The sequence below is a fragment of the Neopelma chrysocephalum genome, unplaced genomic scaffold (assembly GCF_003984885.1).
Source record: "Neopelma chrysocephalum unplaced genomic scaffold, ASM398488v2 Primary Assembly neopelma1_43, whole genome shotgun sequence".
Classification (NCBI taxonomy): Eukaryota; Metazoa; Chordata; class Aves; order Passeriformes; family Pipridae; genus Neopelma; species Neopelma chrysocephalum.
Genome location: NW_020897702.1, coordinates 18,927,424 through 18,945,621, shown reverse-complemented (window position 1 = coordinate 18,945,621; position 18,198 = coordinate 18,927,424). Strand labels below are relative to the sequence as shown.

Sequence of the window (18,198 nt, the reverse complement as noted above, 5' to 3'; positions counted from 1 at the left end):
AACAGGATTGACCCAGAAATGCTCTAGGCTCATACCTTGTGAAGAAAGAGAAAGCTGTGCTTGGGGTGGGAGGGAGACAAAAGCAAATGGCAAAGTGGAAATCTGTTCTGTAAACTTTCCAGTTTACAGCCCATGAACATGGATGTTACTGAATTTGTCCTAGCAATATGCAGTTATTGGATAAATAGATCAATTCAATTTATAAAGGAAGTCTACCAGCAGAGATCCATGCAAGTGTTCTGCTTTTCAGGAGCACAGGGCTCCGGGTAAATTAATTTCCTCTGGGGTTTGGCTCCCATTTATGTGACAACTACCGCTGCAGTGTGGTGATGGGGAAAGGGCTAACTGCTGGTCAAAGAGATGTTCTCTCTTTAAGGCGACATCACACTGCTTCTCGTGATGTAAAGCTACATGGATAATCTGGACAGAATAGCATATATGTATTGTAAATATTTTATATATATTTATATATATATAAATAAGCATACAATGTCATAGAATGAATCATAGATTCATAGAACAGTTTGGGTTGGAAGGTACCTTAGTTCCAACCCCCTGCCATGGGCAGGGATGACATCCATTAGATCAACCAATGTGATCACCTTAACCCATCACCTTACACTTTGACTTGTTGAACTTCATGAGGTTCTTGTGGGCCCACTTCTCAAGTTTGTCCAGGTCCTTCTGGATGGCATCCCTTCCTTCTATTGTGTCAACAGCACTGCTCAGTTTTGTGTCACCTGCAAATTTGCCGAGGGTGTACTTGATCTCACTGTCTTTGTCACTGATAAAGATATTGAAGAGCAACAGTCCCAAGACAGACCCCTGAGAGACACCACTCATCACTGTCCTCCACCTCAACATAGAGCCATTAACCACAACTCTCATTCTGCCAATTCCTTATCCACTGAATGGTCCACCCATCAAATCCATGTCTCTCCAATTTGGAGATAAGGATGTCATATGGGACCATATCAAAGGCCTTACAGAAGTCTAGAGAGATGATATCTATCAGTCTCCCCTTGCTGACCGTTCCTGTCTGTCATAGTTTAGGAATTGTATTCTCCAATTTAGCATTCCCACTGAAACCACTCCAAACCATACACCTCTCACTCACTCCCCCATCCTGCTCCCCCTCCCATGCAGTGGGCTCGAGAGGAGAATTGGAGGCACAAAAGGTAAAGATCGCAGGTTGAGATAAGACCAATTTACTGGAAACAGCAATGAGATAAGAAAATGGACAGTAACAGCAACAATAATAATAAAAAAAGTACATAAGAGAGGAGAGCAATTCACATGAGAATGCTCACCACTATACCACACAGAGCCTGACAATACCCGACTGCCGCCACGCTATCCTGAGCTGAAAGGGGCCCCTTCCCCCATTCCTAGAAAATAACATGAGGTGGTATAGAATAACCTCCAGGTCCTAGCCTGGCTACTGCAAAAATTAACCCTGGCCTTTGCTGGAACCAGGACACTGTCATTCCATCGTAGAAGACCATCAGATTGGTCAGGCACAATTTGCCATTAGTACAGCTGCACTGGCTGCCTCAGATCACCTAATTGTGTTTTACCTGCCTTAGCACGTCTTCTAGGAGGCTCTTCTCCATGATCTTTCCAGGTACAGTGGTCTGTAGTTTCCCAGATCTTCCTCTCTCCCCTTCTTAAAAATGCAAGCAATGTTTTCCCTTTTTCCAGTCACTGGGGACTTCACCTGACTGCCATGAATTTTAAAACATGATGGAGAGTCACATCAGCCTATTCCCTCAGGACCCTGGGATGCATGTTATCAGGTCCTATAGACTTGCACCTAATCAGCTCCCTCAAGTGGTCCCACTCCCACCCAGAGGGTCATGAACTTGAGAGAAGTAGGAAGCCTATATAGATATAAATAGATACAGATAGATATAGAGAGATATATATTTATAATTTTTTTTTTATCTGCAAAAATGTTGTCAGCAGGACCAGGACATTGATCATCCCCTCGTACTTGGCACTTGTGAGGCCACATCACAAATCCTGTGTTCACTTTGAGTCCCTCATTACAAGAAAAATATTTAGTGGCCGAAGCATCTCCAGGGGAGGGCAACAGAACAGCGTAAGGGTCTAGAGCAGGGAACTGGGTATGTTTAGCCTGGGAAAAAGGACTCTCAGGGGACACCTTATTGCTCTCTACAACTGCTTGAAAGGACGTTGTAGCTAGGTGGGGGTTAGTCTGAATAGTCTCTTCTCCCATAGTAACAAGCAATAGGATGAGAGGAAACAACCTCAAGTTGTATCAGGGGAAATTTAGATTAGATATTACAAAAAACTCCTTCACCAAAAGGGCTGTCATGCGTTGGAATGTGCTGCCCAAGGAAGTGGTTGAGTCCCCATCCTTGAAGGTATTTTAAAAATGTATATATGTGGCACTTGAGTACATGATGTAGTGGTGGACTTGGTAGTACTGGGTTAATGTTTGGACTCAATGATCTTAAAGGTCCTTTCCAACCTGAACGATTCAATGATTCCATGATACAGAGCTTCTTATGGCTTCTGTCACTCCTGTTTTGTCCTTTTAGAAAGTAGTCACTGGTCGTTTTCATTTTGCCTGTTCCTGGGTTAGTGAGATGACTCTGGTATTCTGCTCTTATTTCTCCTGATTATGTTTTAGTAAATGACTCACTTTAAAGAGGGTGTCTCCGAATATTTGTCTTTTTTTGAAAGAGTACTCATTAGATTAAAAAAGTAATTGATTGCTTGTGTCTTAAACGACCTATGTGCCAAGCCTTAACTGTGACATTGGTTGGAGCTCCATCTATTAGACTGATGGCTTCTTGCCCAAATAATATTTGCCTGGTGCCAGTCCTTTTATATATTAATTAATTATGTTATCTGAGAAGTGAGTATGTGAAGGCCTGCAGGCATATCCCAGAAAAGGAGAATAAATCATGTCACATGTGTAATCTGAAAATAATTGGCAACTGCTGAAGCATCTCCATACATGAATGAAGGAAGGAATACACTGGGATGGTTCCCTAGGAGGCATGCGTAAATGAAGTAACACTTCAGAGCTGAATGATCACAGTTAAATGGACGAGCAGCAGAGAGGTCTGCTTTGTGATGTCCTTGTGATTGTACCTGGACTTCAGACTTATTTTTCTTATATGGCCATCCAAATAGGTCTTAGACTTTGACCTAATGGCCCCTCCTCAGGACACAGCTGGACCCATCACCCAAATGGGTGGTGCCTTTTAACAGAAGATTCTAGCTGAAGGACAGATCTGGTAATTTAATTATTTTTAGAGTTATATTCCTTGTTGTTACAAGCTTTGTTTAGGATCTCGGACAAGCCACTTGTCTCCTTTATCTCATGTTGTGTCTCTGTGGAGAAGAGGAGTGTAACACCTCAAACCCCATTTGTGCTCAGAGTAAAGAGAGAACTTTACTGGAGCGGAATCTTCTGCTGGATTATGGCTCTGTGGAAGTGTATCTGTGCTCTCCAGCATCAGCATACACACTGCTAAGTGGAAAATAACTCAGTGCAGTTATTAATATGGAGATGCGAAACTGGTCTGACACCACAGCTCAGCTGATCAATGTGTCCTTTTTTCATTATCAGTGTGTCATCTCTGAAGTCTACCTGATGGTGAAAGTTTTGTTGTATTGCTGACATATACCACATTTCTCTCTTTGATAAAATGTTAAAAAACATTGAGGTATTCTCTCCCGAAGAGATTAGGAAATCCAATAATTATTGTCTACTCTCTGATACTTTGTTATTCTGTAATTATATTAACACACATGAATTGTCTCCTCAAAGCTTATTTGTTCTTCCTTTCTATTTTTTTTTGTCTAGAAATATCGTTATCAAGATGAGGATGCTCCACATGATCATACTTTGCCTCGTTTAACCCATGAAGTGAGAGGCCCAGAGCTTGTTCACGTGTCAGAGAAGAACTTGTCTCAAATAGAGAATGTCCATGGATATGTGTTACAGTCGCACATTTCTCCTTTGAAGGTAGGATCGATACTGCCTGCGGCTTTGGTCCTCAAATATGAGAAAACATGTAGCATGAAATGCTTGGGAAATTTATTTTGTTGTACAAGCAGACAAGCTGCTTTTTGAAACGTATCATTGCAGATTGATTGTCCTGTGATGGGTTTTTAAGGCTTGCTGTAGTGTAACAGGTATAGTTGACAAAGCTTTGTGCTGAGATGTGAGCTTTTTGCTTTGAGTGAGGTTTTTGCTTGAGTAAAAATAATTCCTGGCAAATGAGCCTGTTTTTCTCTACATTGGGAAAGGAATAATGCAGGTTCTTGGCCTCAATATCATGGTGATTTTGAAATGGCAGACTTCTCTTCCTGATTATCCTTGTTTCCTTGTTCAGAAACTGAAAAAAATATTGTAAATGTATCCGTCTGATGGAATCCTAGTTTTTTCACCTCTCAAAAAGCTGTATCAAAGTCACAAGTTATGCCTGAAAAAGGAGCTCATTTGCCACTATTCATATCCTTATTGCTCAAGCACTTGCTATTTTCTGTGGAGTTTGATGCAATTCAGAGTGCTGTAGAGATATCTTTCTTTTAACTAAGCCAACTATTTATAAAATATAGAAGCTTTTTCTGTACGTGTGTCTGGTGTCCTCTGATATATCTTCTTGTGCAAAAATGTTCATCTTCTTGGTGAACCTGTATAAAAACCAAAAAGAAATCCCTTTCCAAAACTGTACATTTGCTCTTTCATCAGACTGCAATAGTTTGAAAATATTCCTAGAATTTCTCTAATGGAACATAAATGCAGCGATGACCATAATGAATTTCCTATTTTATTTTCTACTAGGCCTGGGAAGGGGAAAAAAAGAAGAATATTTTTTACTAGAGGCAGTGACATTCTGGGTAATGGTTTTATTCCAGCAATTAACTAAGCAGCAAACAAGGCAGATGGGCTTTGCTCCTTCTGGTGCTCAAAGCCTGTGAAATGGGCATTGCTTGCCTAATGGAGTGTTTACAGCGTGGTTACAAGTGAAAAGAAATGTTTATTATTAAAGATTGATGTGAATACAGCTGGTGTTTATTGAGCCTTCATGGAATAGTCATGTGAATTAATCTTTGTCCTCTGCTCTTGTTGGTCCTGTGTTTAGTTTGTATGTTGTTTGTCTTTTCTTGTTTTAGCAGCTTTCTTGGTTACTTACCTAGCTTCTACTGCAGAAGCCAACAGTACCAAGCAATGATATATCTTATGCTGAGGTTATCACTTTAGTTATTTGGAAGCAACTACCTCCACGGCACCTCTGTGTAACATCAGGGGACAATCACAGACAAAGCAATTTCTTGCCTGGAAGGGAAACATCCCTGTTCCTCTAGGACTTCTTTAGTACTATGATTACAGTGATGAAAGTCAAAAATAGATATTTTTCTTTACATTTTGAGACTTTCAAGTAAGGTTATATAATCCAAGCTGAGGGTATAGCAGTGATGATAAAAAGCTCGTTGGGAAGTGAGGGGAAAGGTATCCCCAGACATTTACAGTTGCCTTTAGACAGCTCCGTCTAATTTGCTATTGTGACAGGAGAAAGTTGTCTGCTGCTGTTTTCTGAAGTGATGGGAAGAGAGGAGCCATATAGTATTTCCTCTTGGAAATCAGTGTCTTCTGCAAGTTCTCCCCTCAGTCTGAGGATTTTTGTCTTTGACCCTGTCCCTTTCCTTTCCTTCAGATTCACAGTGTCTCATGTCTGCCCCTTAATAGTATTTCATGCCTGCCATTTAATCTAAATTTAGCAATTTGTCTCTTCAAATGACTTTGAAGTTCCTGCTTTCTATCCTCTGCAGTCTATGTCACATCATTTAACCTTCAGTAGAGAATTACATCAGGAAGCTGGAGAAAACCTGCTAGAGCTCATGGCACTGTGGTGCCCTTCCTATCTGAAATACCTGCTTTGGATTCACTTCAGTTTCTGGGAGTTGACTGAAATCCCTGTTCAGAAGCTTTTTATCATAATGATTTCCACATAGTTGAGAAATAGCATTTCAGTACTCCAAAATCTAGTCAGAATTGGTTAATGTCTTCAATTACAGACTTTCCATCCTATAGTTTGATATCATTCAGTAAAAGCCCAGGAGTTCCTTTGTTCAGGATTCCTCCTCAGAGGCACCAGCTCAGGCTGTTTCTGTGTTACTGCAACGTGAATGAATTGCTTTATGGAACAAGACATCTCAGACTCTGCTATGGGAAACCTGGGGTCAAACCAGTAAGGAAACCTGCTCTGCCTGGTTGTGAGTGTGGGGTGTGCAGGGGCTCAAGCAGAAGCACCCGTTGGAGCTGAAGCTGCCCGCTGTGAGGGGGCTCCGGTCCCAGTGAAAGTCTCTCGTCCTGGGAGTGTGCCTGCCAGAGAGTCCCATGAATGTTCAGATCAGAGTGGGAAGTTTCCTTGACATCAAAACAAGGATCACATTATCTCCTGTGCCTCCTGTGTTTAGTGGTTGCACGATGACCTGATGACAGGATGATTAGCCCAATATTTTTGTGTGAAATAATATCATAAAAGAAAAATGTTTGAGCATAAAAATATTCTAGTTAAGATGCTTTGAAACCAAAGTGTTGTCCCAAGATCAAGTCACATGTCTGTCTCAATCACATCACTTTTCCTAAGTGACTTGACTTTGGAAGAAGAAAGAGTTGCTTGTTTCTACACATTTGTGTTCATTTGGAAAGAAATCTGCAAAGATCATAAAATTATAAAGCTTCCCTTTGGGATGGCTGATTCCAGCCCCCTGCAACTGACCAGTGCCCACAGCCATCTCTGGAAGCCATAGGTGTTATACCTTGTCAGTACATGTAGACTGCTTGCTACCATCACCCTGCTCCCACGTTTTCAGTGAGCATGTCCGTTTCCATCCATAAACCAGCTTATCAGCTTGAGGAAATGCTTGCATCATTAGTTACAAGTTTTGAGGATGGTTGAAGTTCAGGCAGAAATACCACAGGCCTGTCCAAGTAAAACATTCCAAGGATTCTTGAAACATTTTCTAACAGGATGGAAGGATTCAGGCCATCTTTTTTTATCATATGTGATTCAAAATGCCTAATATGGACCAAGTTGCATAAAAACAAAGTATCTTGAATTTTATATCAAGTTGAAGTACACAAACTTTTAAAGAATTTGACTGTAATTTCATATTCCAGATTATGTGGTTTGATGTAGTCCAGAAATACCCTAGTGGAAGTTATAATTATTAGATTATTAGATTGGATATTAGGAAGAAATTCTATACTGTAAGGTGGTAAGACACTGGCACAGGTTGCCTAGTTGTGGCTGCCCCATCCCTGGAAGTGTTCAAGGCCGTGCTGGATGGGGCTTTGAGCAACCTGCTCTAGCATAAGTTGTCACTGCCCATCGCAGGGGGGTTGGAACTGGATAATCTTTAATATGATCCCTTCCAACTCAAATAATCTATGATTCCTTGATTCTATGATTATTGATTACTTCAGAAGGGTTTTTTTGGAAAGCAAGATATAAAAGTAATTTTCTTTAACAACTTTGCACTATTTATATATGCTGAATAATAAGAAATCCCATCCTCAGGCATTCTGAAAAATCTCTTTGAGACACACAGATTATGATAAATACTGTTTCGAAATGTGAATAAATTTTCTGAAATTAAAGTTAGATTTGTTTTTTCTTCTAAATACCTAAAATCTGGTATGCACAAGCCAGATTACTCCCTTCCAGAAGATAATAATGAGTAAGAGCAGTTGTGCTGAAAACCAGATTCTCTTTTCTCTGTGTTTTTTACTTCTGCAACTGATGTGTATTTTGCATTAACTTTGCTTTTCTACTCTCCTGTAGCATTTCATGTACACTCAAATCAGTACTGGAAAATGTTTAATTTTAGAAAGCTTCAAACTTCTGTTAAAGGTTGATCTGCTTATTAGTGTGGAGAAGATAAAATTTTCAACAGCTTAAGCAACTTTGAATGTCAAACACTGAAGTTGTAAAGGAAGTTTTTCGTTACATGGCTGTATTAACATCTGGGAAAATGCTAATATTGGAGAAGTTTTGTTAGAGCTGCCATATTAAGATGATAAATGTTCTTTACAACTTATGGAGGTGATGAAATTGTGTTTTATTAATCTGTTAAAGGAAAAAGTATTTAGTGTAATGAAAAGAGTTTAAAATCATTTTCTTGCACTTCCCGTCATTTGACACGAGATGGTGCAGTAAGCTCAGAATCCTTTGGTCTGCATCTATAAAGCTTCATTATGTACTATGGAGGTTTTTCTTAAACGGCTTAGAAAGTGCTAATTCAGTAAAAAGTGCTTTGTGAATCTCTGGTGTTTTGGGAAATCTGAATTCAACACAACTGTACCTGACGTCTGTATTTAGATGTGCAAGTGCTGTCTATAAATTAAATGTGCGTCTCTTCCCTTTCATCCTAGGAATAGAGCTAATCAGTGTTCATTAAATGAATTATAACTCTGGCTCTTAAATGAACCTTATTAGTATTATTGTGATGTTAGATTTGCTTTTGCTTTTTAAGTATATTCAACTGCTTTTAGATAAGCTGAAAAGTAAAAATCCCTGTAAGAATCTTGTATCTCCTTGGTTGTCTGAACATTTTCAATGTCTGGCTATTCCAGCTATCTTCATTTCCTAATTTAATGCCGGGTTTGACTGAAAGCATCAATGACAGATGTGCAAAACCAAGTAACCAGGTAAATTACTGTTATTTCTTAACCTAAGTTATTTTCAAACAGGGATGATCAGGAACAATCCTCTTCAGCTGCCTCATCTTTCATGGCCTCACTTTCTGGAAGGGAAGGAGACGCTCTAGCTATTCCCGCTTTTCTTTCTGTCTTGGGGCGTTGTCCTGCAGCTCAGCAGGATTGATAGAACGATTATCCAGTGGAGAAAGGGAAAAAACCCCATCTCCACATGGAGTAAATGGGCTCAGTGGTCTCCAAAGTTAAGGTTATCCATGAACTGACATTTGTACAAACTGCTTTACAAAAGGAGGTTTGCATCTCCCAGTGCCACAGTATGTTGATTTCATTTCTTCTTTTTTCTTGTGGATGGCAAAAATCCCTCTCTTTCTCATTACTTGAAACAGAGAATCACAGATTCATTTAAGCTAGAAAAGAGCTCTGGGATCATCAAGTCCAACCTTTGAGTGATCACCACCTTGTCAACAAGGCCATGGCACTAAAGTACCAACCACATCCAGTGATTTCTTGAACACTTACAGGGATGGTGAGTCCACCACCTTCCTGGGCAGTCCATTTCAATGTTGAACAACCCTTTCCATGAAGACAGTCTTCCTGAAGTCAAACTTGAATCTCCCCTGGTGCAGATTCAAGCTATATTCTCTCCTCCTGTCATTAGTTGCCTGGGAGAAGAGGCCAACTCCCACCTTTCAGGTAGTTGTATAGGTCACCCCTGAGGGTGAAAAGGGTCACCCCTTTTTTCAGGCTAAACAACCCCAGCTCCCTCAGCTGCTTCTCATAGAAGTTACCCTCTAGACCCTCCCCCATCTCCGTTGTCTTTCTCTGAACTCATTCCAGCACCTAAATGTATTTCTTGTAGTGAGGAACCCAGAAATAGACACAATACCTGTGGTGCGGCCTCACCAGTGCCAGATACAGGGGCACGGTGACTGCCCTGGTCCTTCTGGCCACACTGTTGCTGACACAGGCCAGGATGCCATTGGCCTTCTTGGCCACCTGGGCACACTGCTGGCTCATGTTTAGCTGCTGTTGACCAGAACCCCCAGGTCCTTTTCTGCAGGCAGCTTTCCAGCCACTCTGCTCCCATCCTGTAGCACTGCATTGGGTTGTTGTGACCAAAGTGCAGGACCTTGTAGAACTTCATACCACTGGTTTCAGCCCATCAATACAGCCTGTCCAGATCCCTCTGCAGAGCCTTCTCACTGTCCAGCAGATCAACACTCTCACCTGACTCATCTGCGAATTTACATTCAATCCCCTCATCTAGATCATCAGTAAAGGTATTAAACAGGACTGAACCCAATACAGAGCTGTGGGGAGAACCACTAATGACTGGAAGATTCTCTGAGATTCTCTGTATCTAGTGGGGGAAAGATATTTTCTGTTTGCTCCAAGGCAGATCTCTCTGTTTCCCAATTCCAATCTTCTGGTAAGTGTGTAGTATCCTTTGCATGCTTATCATTCTTCTTTTTATTTACTTGGATGCAAGAAGGTCATTTTCTTGTGAAAGCTCCTGGAATCTGACAATCTTTCTTTTCTGTCTGTAATGATACAGCTTTTTTGCCCATCTCAGAAGCTTTCCCTGTTCATGTGTGAGTCAGATCTCACTACAGTGGTTGCTATGCTTGTCCAACAAGTTAACAAAGATGGGGAAAGAGGCTCTGAGAATGAGCCTGGATGATTAATAATTCTGTGAAAAAATATATTAGCCTGAGCTTCCTGGTAACTGTCATAAAGAGTAATTTTTTATGTCTAAAAATATAGATTAGGCAAGAGCTATTTATTTCATGAAATATCATTGACTTAAGAAAAATTGGGTTCTAAAGACAATTTGGATAAATAAGGTCAAAACATCCAATAGCAATTTTTTTTTTTCAGACACAGAAGTCCCATTTTTCAATTCGACAAACTTTGGGACTATTTTTTTGGTATTGAACTCTGTATAAAAACCAAAGTCATGCACTGGTTACAGGTACTGTGAAAATAGCAAACTCGAAGACTCTCCTAATATTGCAGTGGATCATGTGAACTGTAAATTAACTTGGGATATTGCTGCACAGAGCTGTAAAATAGCATAAGGAAATACACTCAACAGACCTGTGTAGCTGTTTTAAATCACGGAATCCCAGAATGGTTTAGGTTGGAAGAGACCTTGCAGATCATCTAGTTCCAACTCCCCTTCCTTAGATAGGGACACCTTCCAGTAGACCAGGCTTGAGCAATGGTAGGGAAGTCCTCTGCTCATGTAATTGTAAATATCTCTAGTTTCCAGGGAACCAGATTTACATAGGGAAAGCTGGTTACTGCAGCTTTCAGCATTATCATGCCTGATACTCCTGTGTAAATGTAGTTCCTAGTGCTTTTGGGGTGATAATCTAACTGTGATAAGAAATCCCATTTATTTTTCCAGAGCTGCTGAGACCCCTTAATTCCTATTACGGGGGAAGAATGCTATGCTATGGGTGAAGTTTGGATAGAGAAGAGAAAAAGATAGGGCTGGATTTGTTCTAATTTCTGTCGTTGAGGTGTGACAAAGAGTTGAAGCAGTGCCACAGCACAGGCTGTTCTTCCAGAGCAAAGATGCCGCATTTCCGAGGCTCTTTAAGAGCTGTGGAGGACTGAGAGAGGCTGAGGCTTTGTTACATGGCAGGAACAGCAGTCTGAAGTTTTCTCTTGCAGTTATAAAATTAATTGGGGTTATATAGAGGACATATTAATGTATGCATGGATATATTAGCAAGCCATCTAAAATTTAATCTCCCATCCTTTTCCTTGCTTACACTGACTACATATTATAAGTATAGCTAATCTGCATGAAGCATTTTTTATCCCCAGGGTGGCTCAGCCGAGTAGCAATGATCTTATAAGAATACTTTTGATCTCTGCCCTGGTAGCTTCCCAGCTTTTGTGTTTTGGAGTTGGTTTTGTTTTGTCTTCCCCCCCCCTTTTTAGTATGCAGTTATTGGCAAAGCCCCATGCTGCAGTCAGTCTGCTAGTAAATTCCACTAAATATTCAGTAGGTTGCTTCATTAAGATACAACACTTATTACATGTTTAATCATGTACTGCTTTTCTCTATCTCCTACTGTAACAGCAGATAAGCATATATCATAGATCTGTGTCTGTGATCTATGTTTTTTAATATAAAAATGAAATCAGATTAAAAAGAGACAAAGGAAGCTCACAAATGTGCCTGTGTCTGTTCCTGCTTACAGAAGTGGCTAAAGTAGCTCTGAATTCTGATTTTATTTCATTAGGTTTCAAGTCAAAACAAGCAGTTTATAAATTAGCATTTTGAGTAATATTTTGTGTCTCATTTTCACGAGGTCGGGAATGTCTTCCATTTTTGAGTCCTTGTCTTACTCTAAAGAAAGTCCTAAAATGGTGCAAAATTTGAATGTTATAGTGAAGAACTGTTATTAATAAAGGATAATTTCTGTTGGTTTTGTCCTCATAGGTAAGTCCATTGTTTTGTGAGCTTGATGTTTTGCCTTGGCTTTCTGACTGAAAGCTTTTCACATGATTTATGTAGTTGCAGGAGAGTATCTTTTTATCTTTCCAGCTTCTGACAGAATAAAAGAGAAACCAAATAAAATTGCTTTTGTCAGTGGGTGATTTAATTGGAGAAATCTCAGCAAGTTAACGTAAACCTCAGGCATTGCAATCCTTTATTTTTTGGCAAAATAAATGATGGCCTCTGATGGACACAAGCAAAGCAAATTCTGACAGTATCTACTAGTCCATTATATGTTGTTAGACTTGCCTGAAGAATGAGAAGAGGAATTTTCAAAGGAATTTGAAAATATTTTCAGGTTGCAGACCCTGTTTACTTTATATGGGCCTCCTAGGTATTGCAGGTCTTTTCAAATGTTAATCTGAATTGCTGTTTCAGGAGATTTTCTCTTTTCTTGATCTACTGGGTCCTTTATCCATTAGTATTAATTAGTTGCTTTATCTTTTATTCTTTTTGGTTAGCAGACTTTGTTTTAAGGATAGTCTTGTTTTTGAGTATTATTTTTTGGGAAAAAAAAAGAAAGCCTGATATATTCCAAATATTTTTGACCGTGTCTCTCACTTACAATTAAGAAAATAGGAAATTCCAAGATTCATTTTTTCTCATTATCTTTCTGTAATGTTTTTCATAGTTATTCCTTGCTTCCCTGTAATTCACTGAGCTGTTATTGTCTTGATGTGTTGGTCATATGAAATACTCACAGAATATAAAATAAACAGTGAGATGGGCTATTATAAAGGGGGGGGGGGGTCCATCTGAAAGAAAGGAAATATATGCGGTAAATCCATGGAATAACTACTAGATGCTGCAAACATAATATTTGTATGTTCTGCCAGTTCCTTTCTCCAAGGCTAGAAGTACCAGAATATCAGTATATTTGTAAAGTATCTGTAATGATGTTTGCCACCTTTCCAAAGTGTTTTATGACCTACTGCTGAAAAGTGCAATAAAGCATCTTGGTGTTATTAGTCAGACTGTAACAGAAGGGATTTTTCTCAGATATGTCAGACAGGTTTAACACCAGTTGTTTCCCTAAGCTCGGTAGCTGAAATGCCCTTCTGTCAGACTTCAGCTACTGCTGACACTTGGGAATGTACTCAACATTTTAAATGAATCACTAAACTGCCATAATCCCTTTTCACTGAGGAATACACTGATAATTTACTCACTCAATAGAAGACATATGTGTTTATACATGCAGTGATGTGACACATCAAGAATGTTCTGGCTTTTGTCAGTATCAGGTGTAAAAGCAAACAGAAGTTTGCATTTCCAGGAGCTCTGAATGGGTGCAGCCTCCAGGATGAAGAGGATAGAATCTCTCTAGTCAAACCTTATGAAAGAATATCTTGGCAGCCTGACTAAGAAGTGCTTAAGCTAATACAAATGCTATTTCCAACATTTTTAAACTCCTGTTTCTCCTGGCTCTTATTTCATCTCACTGTAATGTAGTTTTGTGGACTGTGGAGCTGTGAAAAAAACAACAGAATTTGGACATTTAAAAGCAAAACAGATCTTTCTGAACTGGCTATTATTTTCCAAATCTTTTCAAGGATCAAATGTAAATAAGAGTTTTTGAGATTATTATTTTGCAACATCTTCATAATCTTATTATTGTGTGATATCATCTCTCTTCCCAGGAGAGAGGCATTGGAACGAGATGATCTTTAACATCCCTTCCAACCCAAACCATTCTATGATCCTATGATTCTGGGATCTTGGAATCAATAGCTAATTGAGACTTCTCCAAATGATTTTAAATGCTTTTTCACGTTTAGTTCCTTTCGATCTCTCTATTTCAGAAGATCATGTTACCAGATTTCTAATAATCTTTAAATATTGCTACTGAAGCTGATGCAATTGGGGTAAATGTCAAAAAATAGGCTTAATGACTCAGGTGACTTTTTTAAGATCTGCACTGTTTACTTACTTGATTTCTCACAGTACTGTCTTTCTCATTCCTGTCATGTTGTTTCTCTTTTCCGTAGTTAATCAGTGTTCCTTTTTCCTGCTCCTTTTTCTGAATTACCTTCGTGATCCATTCCTGTATTTCTCCTTTTCTTACTTTTCTCTTATATCCATTCTTATGCCTACACGTGGATCTTGTTAATCCCGCAAGCCACCCATGAAGTACAAGTTTGTACCAGGGAGCTGTTAACTGTAACGATTGATGGCCTCCTGTACAAGACAATTGCACTCTTATTGATTGTTTTGCTTTTTGGCTCCTTCAGAGAACAGGAGACACAGTTCTCCCTGTCTCCCCTTTGTCATACATGGTCTTTATGGACAGTTTCTGTTATTTGTCTTGCTGCTAAAAGATGGGTTCTCCCTGAACAAAAGCAATGTGAAATATATTGAATATTATCAAGTCTAGTGGATCTCAGTTGCTCACTGAAATGGCAGCACTCTGGGCAGCTTTTATTCTACTAATACTTACAGAAACTCTGAGCCACATAAAATGCAATTAGTTTTTTCAGCCAACAAACTTAAGCACACCAAATTGCATCTGTTATCTTCCAGATGTGAACAGAATCAGACTTTTCAACACACAAGAGCTAGAAGACAGCTTTTTAGGTTAAAGTGTGTTCTCTAGAAAATGACTGCATTCTCAAAGAAAGTCTACATAGCTGATTTTTTCAAAGCCTTCCTTCCTTTACGGTTTTAATAAACATCTGCCTGAATTGCTGCATTGGATTTAATCAGCCCTTAGTGGTTGAAGTTTGTGCTTCCAAATAAAAAAATCATTAAACCTGATAATAGACTTAATAAAATTATTATAATTGATAACATGATATTGGAAAGGCTAAAAAGAGTATTGGTGTTTACAGCAAAAAACAAAATTTTTACTTTGAAGTCAGTGTCACAAATTGTGTCTTTGATCTAGTAGATGAGTAAATGCCAAGCAGGGAAATAGAATTTTCAGTGATAGTACATAGCATGTGAGTATAAAGACTTATATTAATTACTGGGAATTGGCCAAAATAGTACAAAGTTAACAACTTAACACTCTGGGTCTCAGAGTCATCAACCAGATTCTGAAGGCCACACTTGCATATGGTTTCACATTCAAATTGCTGCTATTTCCTCTTTAGCAGTCATTAGGCAGTTTCTTTCACTATTTTGTAACAAATTTACAGATTGAGATGATCTGAACTGAATTAGAGGTTTCAGCTGAAACTGGGTTATTTTCCTAATTATTATTTTCATAATTTTACTTCTGCTTAGAAAAGGCATTATTTTTTCAGTATCCTTGAGATGTTGATATCTACTTAAGGCAAATGGGAATGAGTACAGTAAAGAAAAAGGCATTTCTGTATTGCTTGTATTTTACTAATACCTGTAATGTTGGAGAATGTCTGAAAAACTGGCTGAAACCACTTCCCTGGGGAGCCTGTTCCAGTTATGTTTCTAAGTAGAAGAGAAACAGTGCTGGGCAAAGTGGTAGAGCATCAATATGTAAGTCCATTATGACTGCTAAACTAGTGAAGTGCTGGGATTACTTTGGTAAACTTTGTTTGCATCCCCTATTCTTCTTCATCATTTTGTGTACTGGGAATTTCCACATTTATGCCTTTGAAGGACTGTGTGTTTCTTTGTTTAGGGGCTGTACCTTCCTCCTGTGGAGACTGCAAAGTCAAACTCACTTTATAGTGTAACTGCAGAGAAGCAGGATAGGTATTTCCTAATATTTGGATGTTAGTGAAAAACTTCGCCACTGAAACAGTGGTCAAGCATTGGAACAGGCTGCCCAGGGAAGTGGTAGAATCACTATCCTTGGAAGTGTTAAAAAAACATATAGATGTAGTACATAGGGACATGGTTTGGTGGTGGACCTGACAGTGTTAGGTTAATGGTTGAACTTGATGACCTTATAATCTTTTCTGGCCTTAGTGATTCTACGTCTCTCAGTACAGATTTATCTTTCAGACAAGAATGATTTAGAAACTCTCTGTACTCAATTGGACTATAGAGAGCCATCGGAAACATACATCTGTAGCTTTCCACCTTTCATAGACTGACCTTATCACCACACCTTTTCTTCTCATACTTTCTTGCTGAAGCAGGATGACTCAGCAGCTGACCTCCTATGCCAGGTCATTGTCTCAAACCAAGGAGGATCTGAGCCAGTTTGGAACTACATGAAATGAATCAGGCTAGAGGAACAGGCTGAGGAAAATCCAATTTGGACTTTGTCCCATTGCTCTTTTCCTCTCTCACTCTGACTGTCTCTGCAATTTTTTTCCTTTCTTGCTTCCAGTATAAGTTTTTGTCAGAAAATTTATTTTAGAAAGCATTTGAGTGTGAGGAACTATGAGAAGGGAGTTTGGCAGTCGGTGGGTGAGGTGCACATAGATATGTGCAGCTGGAGGGAAAGAGTAACAAAATGTTAAAATAAGAGGGGTATTTAAAAATAATTTAGAGCCTTTATTTTGCTACCTTACAGCCTTATTTGACTTTGTAATTATTCAGCCTCTCACACCCAGACTAATGGCATATCTGCAATGTTGTTTAAACATATTTCTTTTGACAGTGTGGTAATCCTAGGGGTGAATATGGTAATATTAGGGGTGAATACTAGAGTATCTGCCATAAACCTGCTATCATAGTATGCATAGAGATCATCTTACCTTTTCTGGTTTTTAACTCAGTTATAACTATCTTAATATAGATAATTCTGGCAATTGGAACCCAGGTTTTATTCCAGTTATTCAATTAAGCTGAAATTGCTTGTAATGTAGTACCATAATTGTAGGAGAGGCATCATTGCAAGATGGTAAGTAGGTGAGATACTAATTAAATTCTTCTGAACTCCAGTAATTTAATATTCAAAGGAGGCTGAGCCCATATAGTAGCTGCTCATTGCATTGCCTCTGGGGATGACAGAGGAAGAAACCTAACAAAAATAGCAGCCCCCAAATGATTTTTGCTGGACTTCTCTGACTGAAATTTTGATTTTTTTAGTATTACTCTACCATTCTAGATACAAACATGGTGGGTCATATCCCTCTATGGGTGAATGCTGTGCAAACTTCACTTCAATCATGTGTGGGTGGATAAGTACAAAATTTTCCCAAACACTGCTAAACCCGGGGGTGGCGGTGGTGTTTATATATAATCTTGAAAAGCTTTTATATTCAGGCTTTTGGGAAAAGTAGGTTTCAGCCTAATTTAGGCAGGAATACATCTCCCTTTGATTTTCAAAGAACTGTAAGTCACAAACCCTTTTAAACTCTTTTTGAGAATCTCATCTCATAATAAAATGAGAGGTGTGGAAGAGGATGAAATTCGTCCATTCTTGGAGTCATCATCCTGTAGCACAGCTCAGATTATTTCATCTTTGCTACATCAAGATTATTGACCAGGTTAGTGCAGTCCTTCCAGCTCCTGAATACATCAAAGCAGATATGCCACTGCCCTTCTCATTATAGCTTTCAGTAATGATCTAAGCAAGACTGGTCTGGAAATTCCCCCCTAGATGCATATTCTTTCCAAGCCTCTTAATTCAATCTGAATGATGATGATGATAATTTAGGTTATAGTATTACCAAGAGGCTGTGATAGCAGTGCAGGGTTCCATTGTCCCAAGCATTATATAGACAAGGAAAAGCTTTAATGTTGTGATACCACAGAGTTGCCCAGGCTAAAACCAATTCAAATGAGCAGAAATTAATAGGAATCCCTGTGTATATTCAAATCTTATCTAATAATCTACCTATTATAATCAAATTATGTCTTTTTAACTACTGTATAATTCTTTTGTAATTTCTTTAGCTAGAGATGTTCATATCTTGAGGCTGAATTACAGATCAGTGCTATCTTGTTACATTTATTGGCTTTTTCTCATCAGCACTGCACTGATGCTTTGCATCTCACTGATACATGGACAAATATATATTTTCAAAAAAACCATCCTTGGTGGATGGAAAATTTTTCTGAGAATAGAGTCATTTTTTAACTAAAGGGACCTAAAAACTAA

At 39.0% G+C, this 18,198-nt stretch overlaps 1 protein-coding gene across 15 annotated transcripts in view; it reads left to right on the top strand.

The window, feature by feature from the left end:
• Positions 1-18,198, top strand: part of DLG2 (discs large MAGUK scaffold protein 2) — a 1,039,246-nt gene that overhangs the window by 459,913 nt on the left and 561,135 nt on the right. For all 15 annotated transcript variants that reach the window (XM_027677513.1, XM_027677512.1, XM_027677530.1 and 12 more), the window contains one exon: positions 3,842-4,003. In XM_027677513.1, the coding sequence (XP_027533314.1) occupies positions 3,842-4,003 (162 nt within the window). The remainder of the gene's footprint in view (positions 1-3,841; positions 4,004-18,198) is intronic.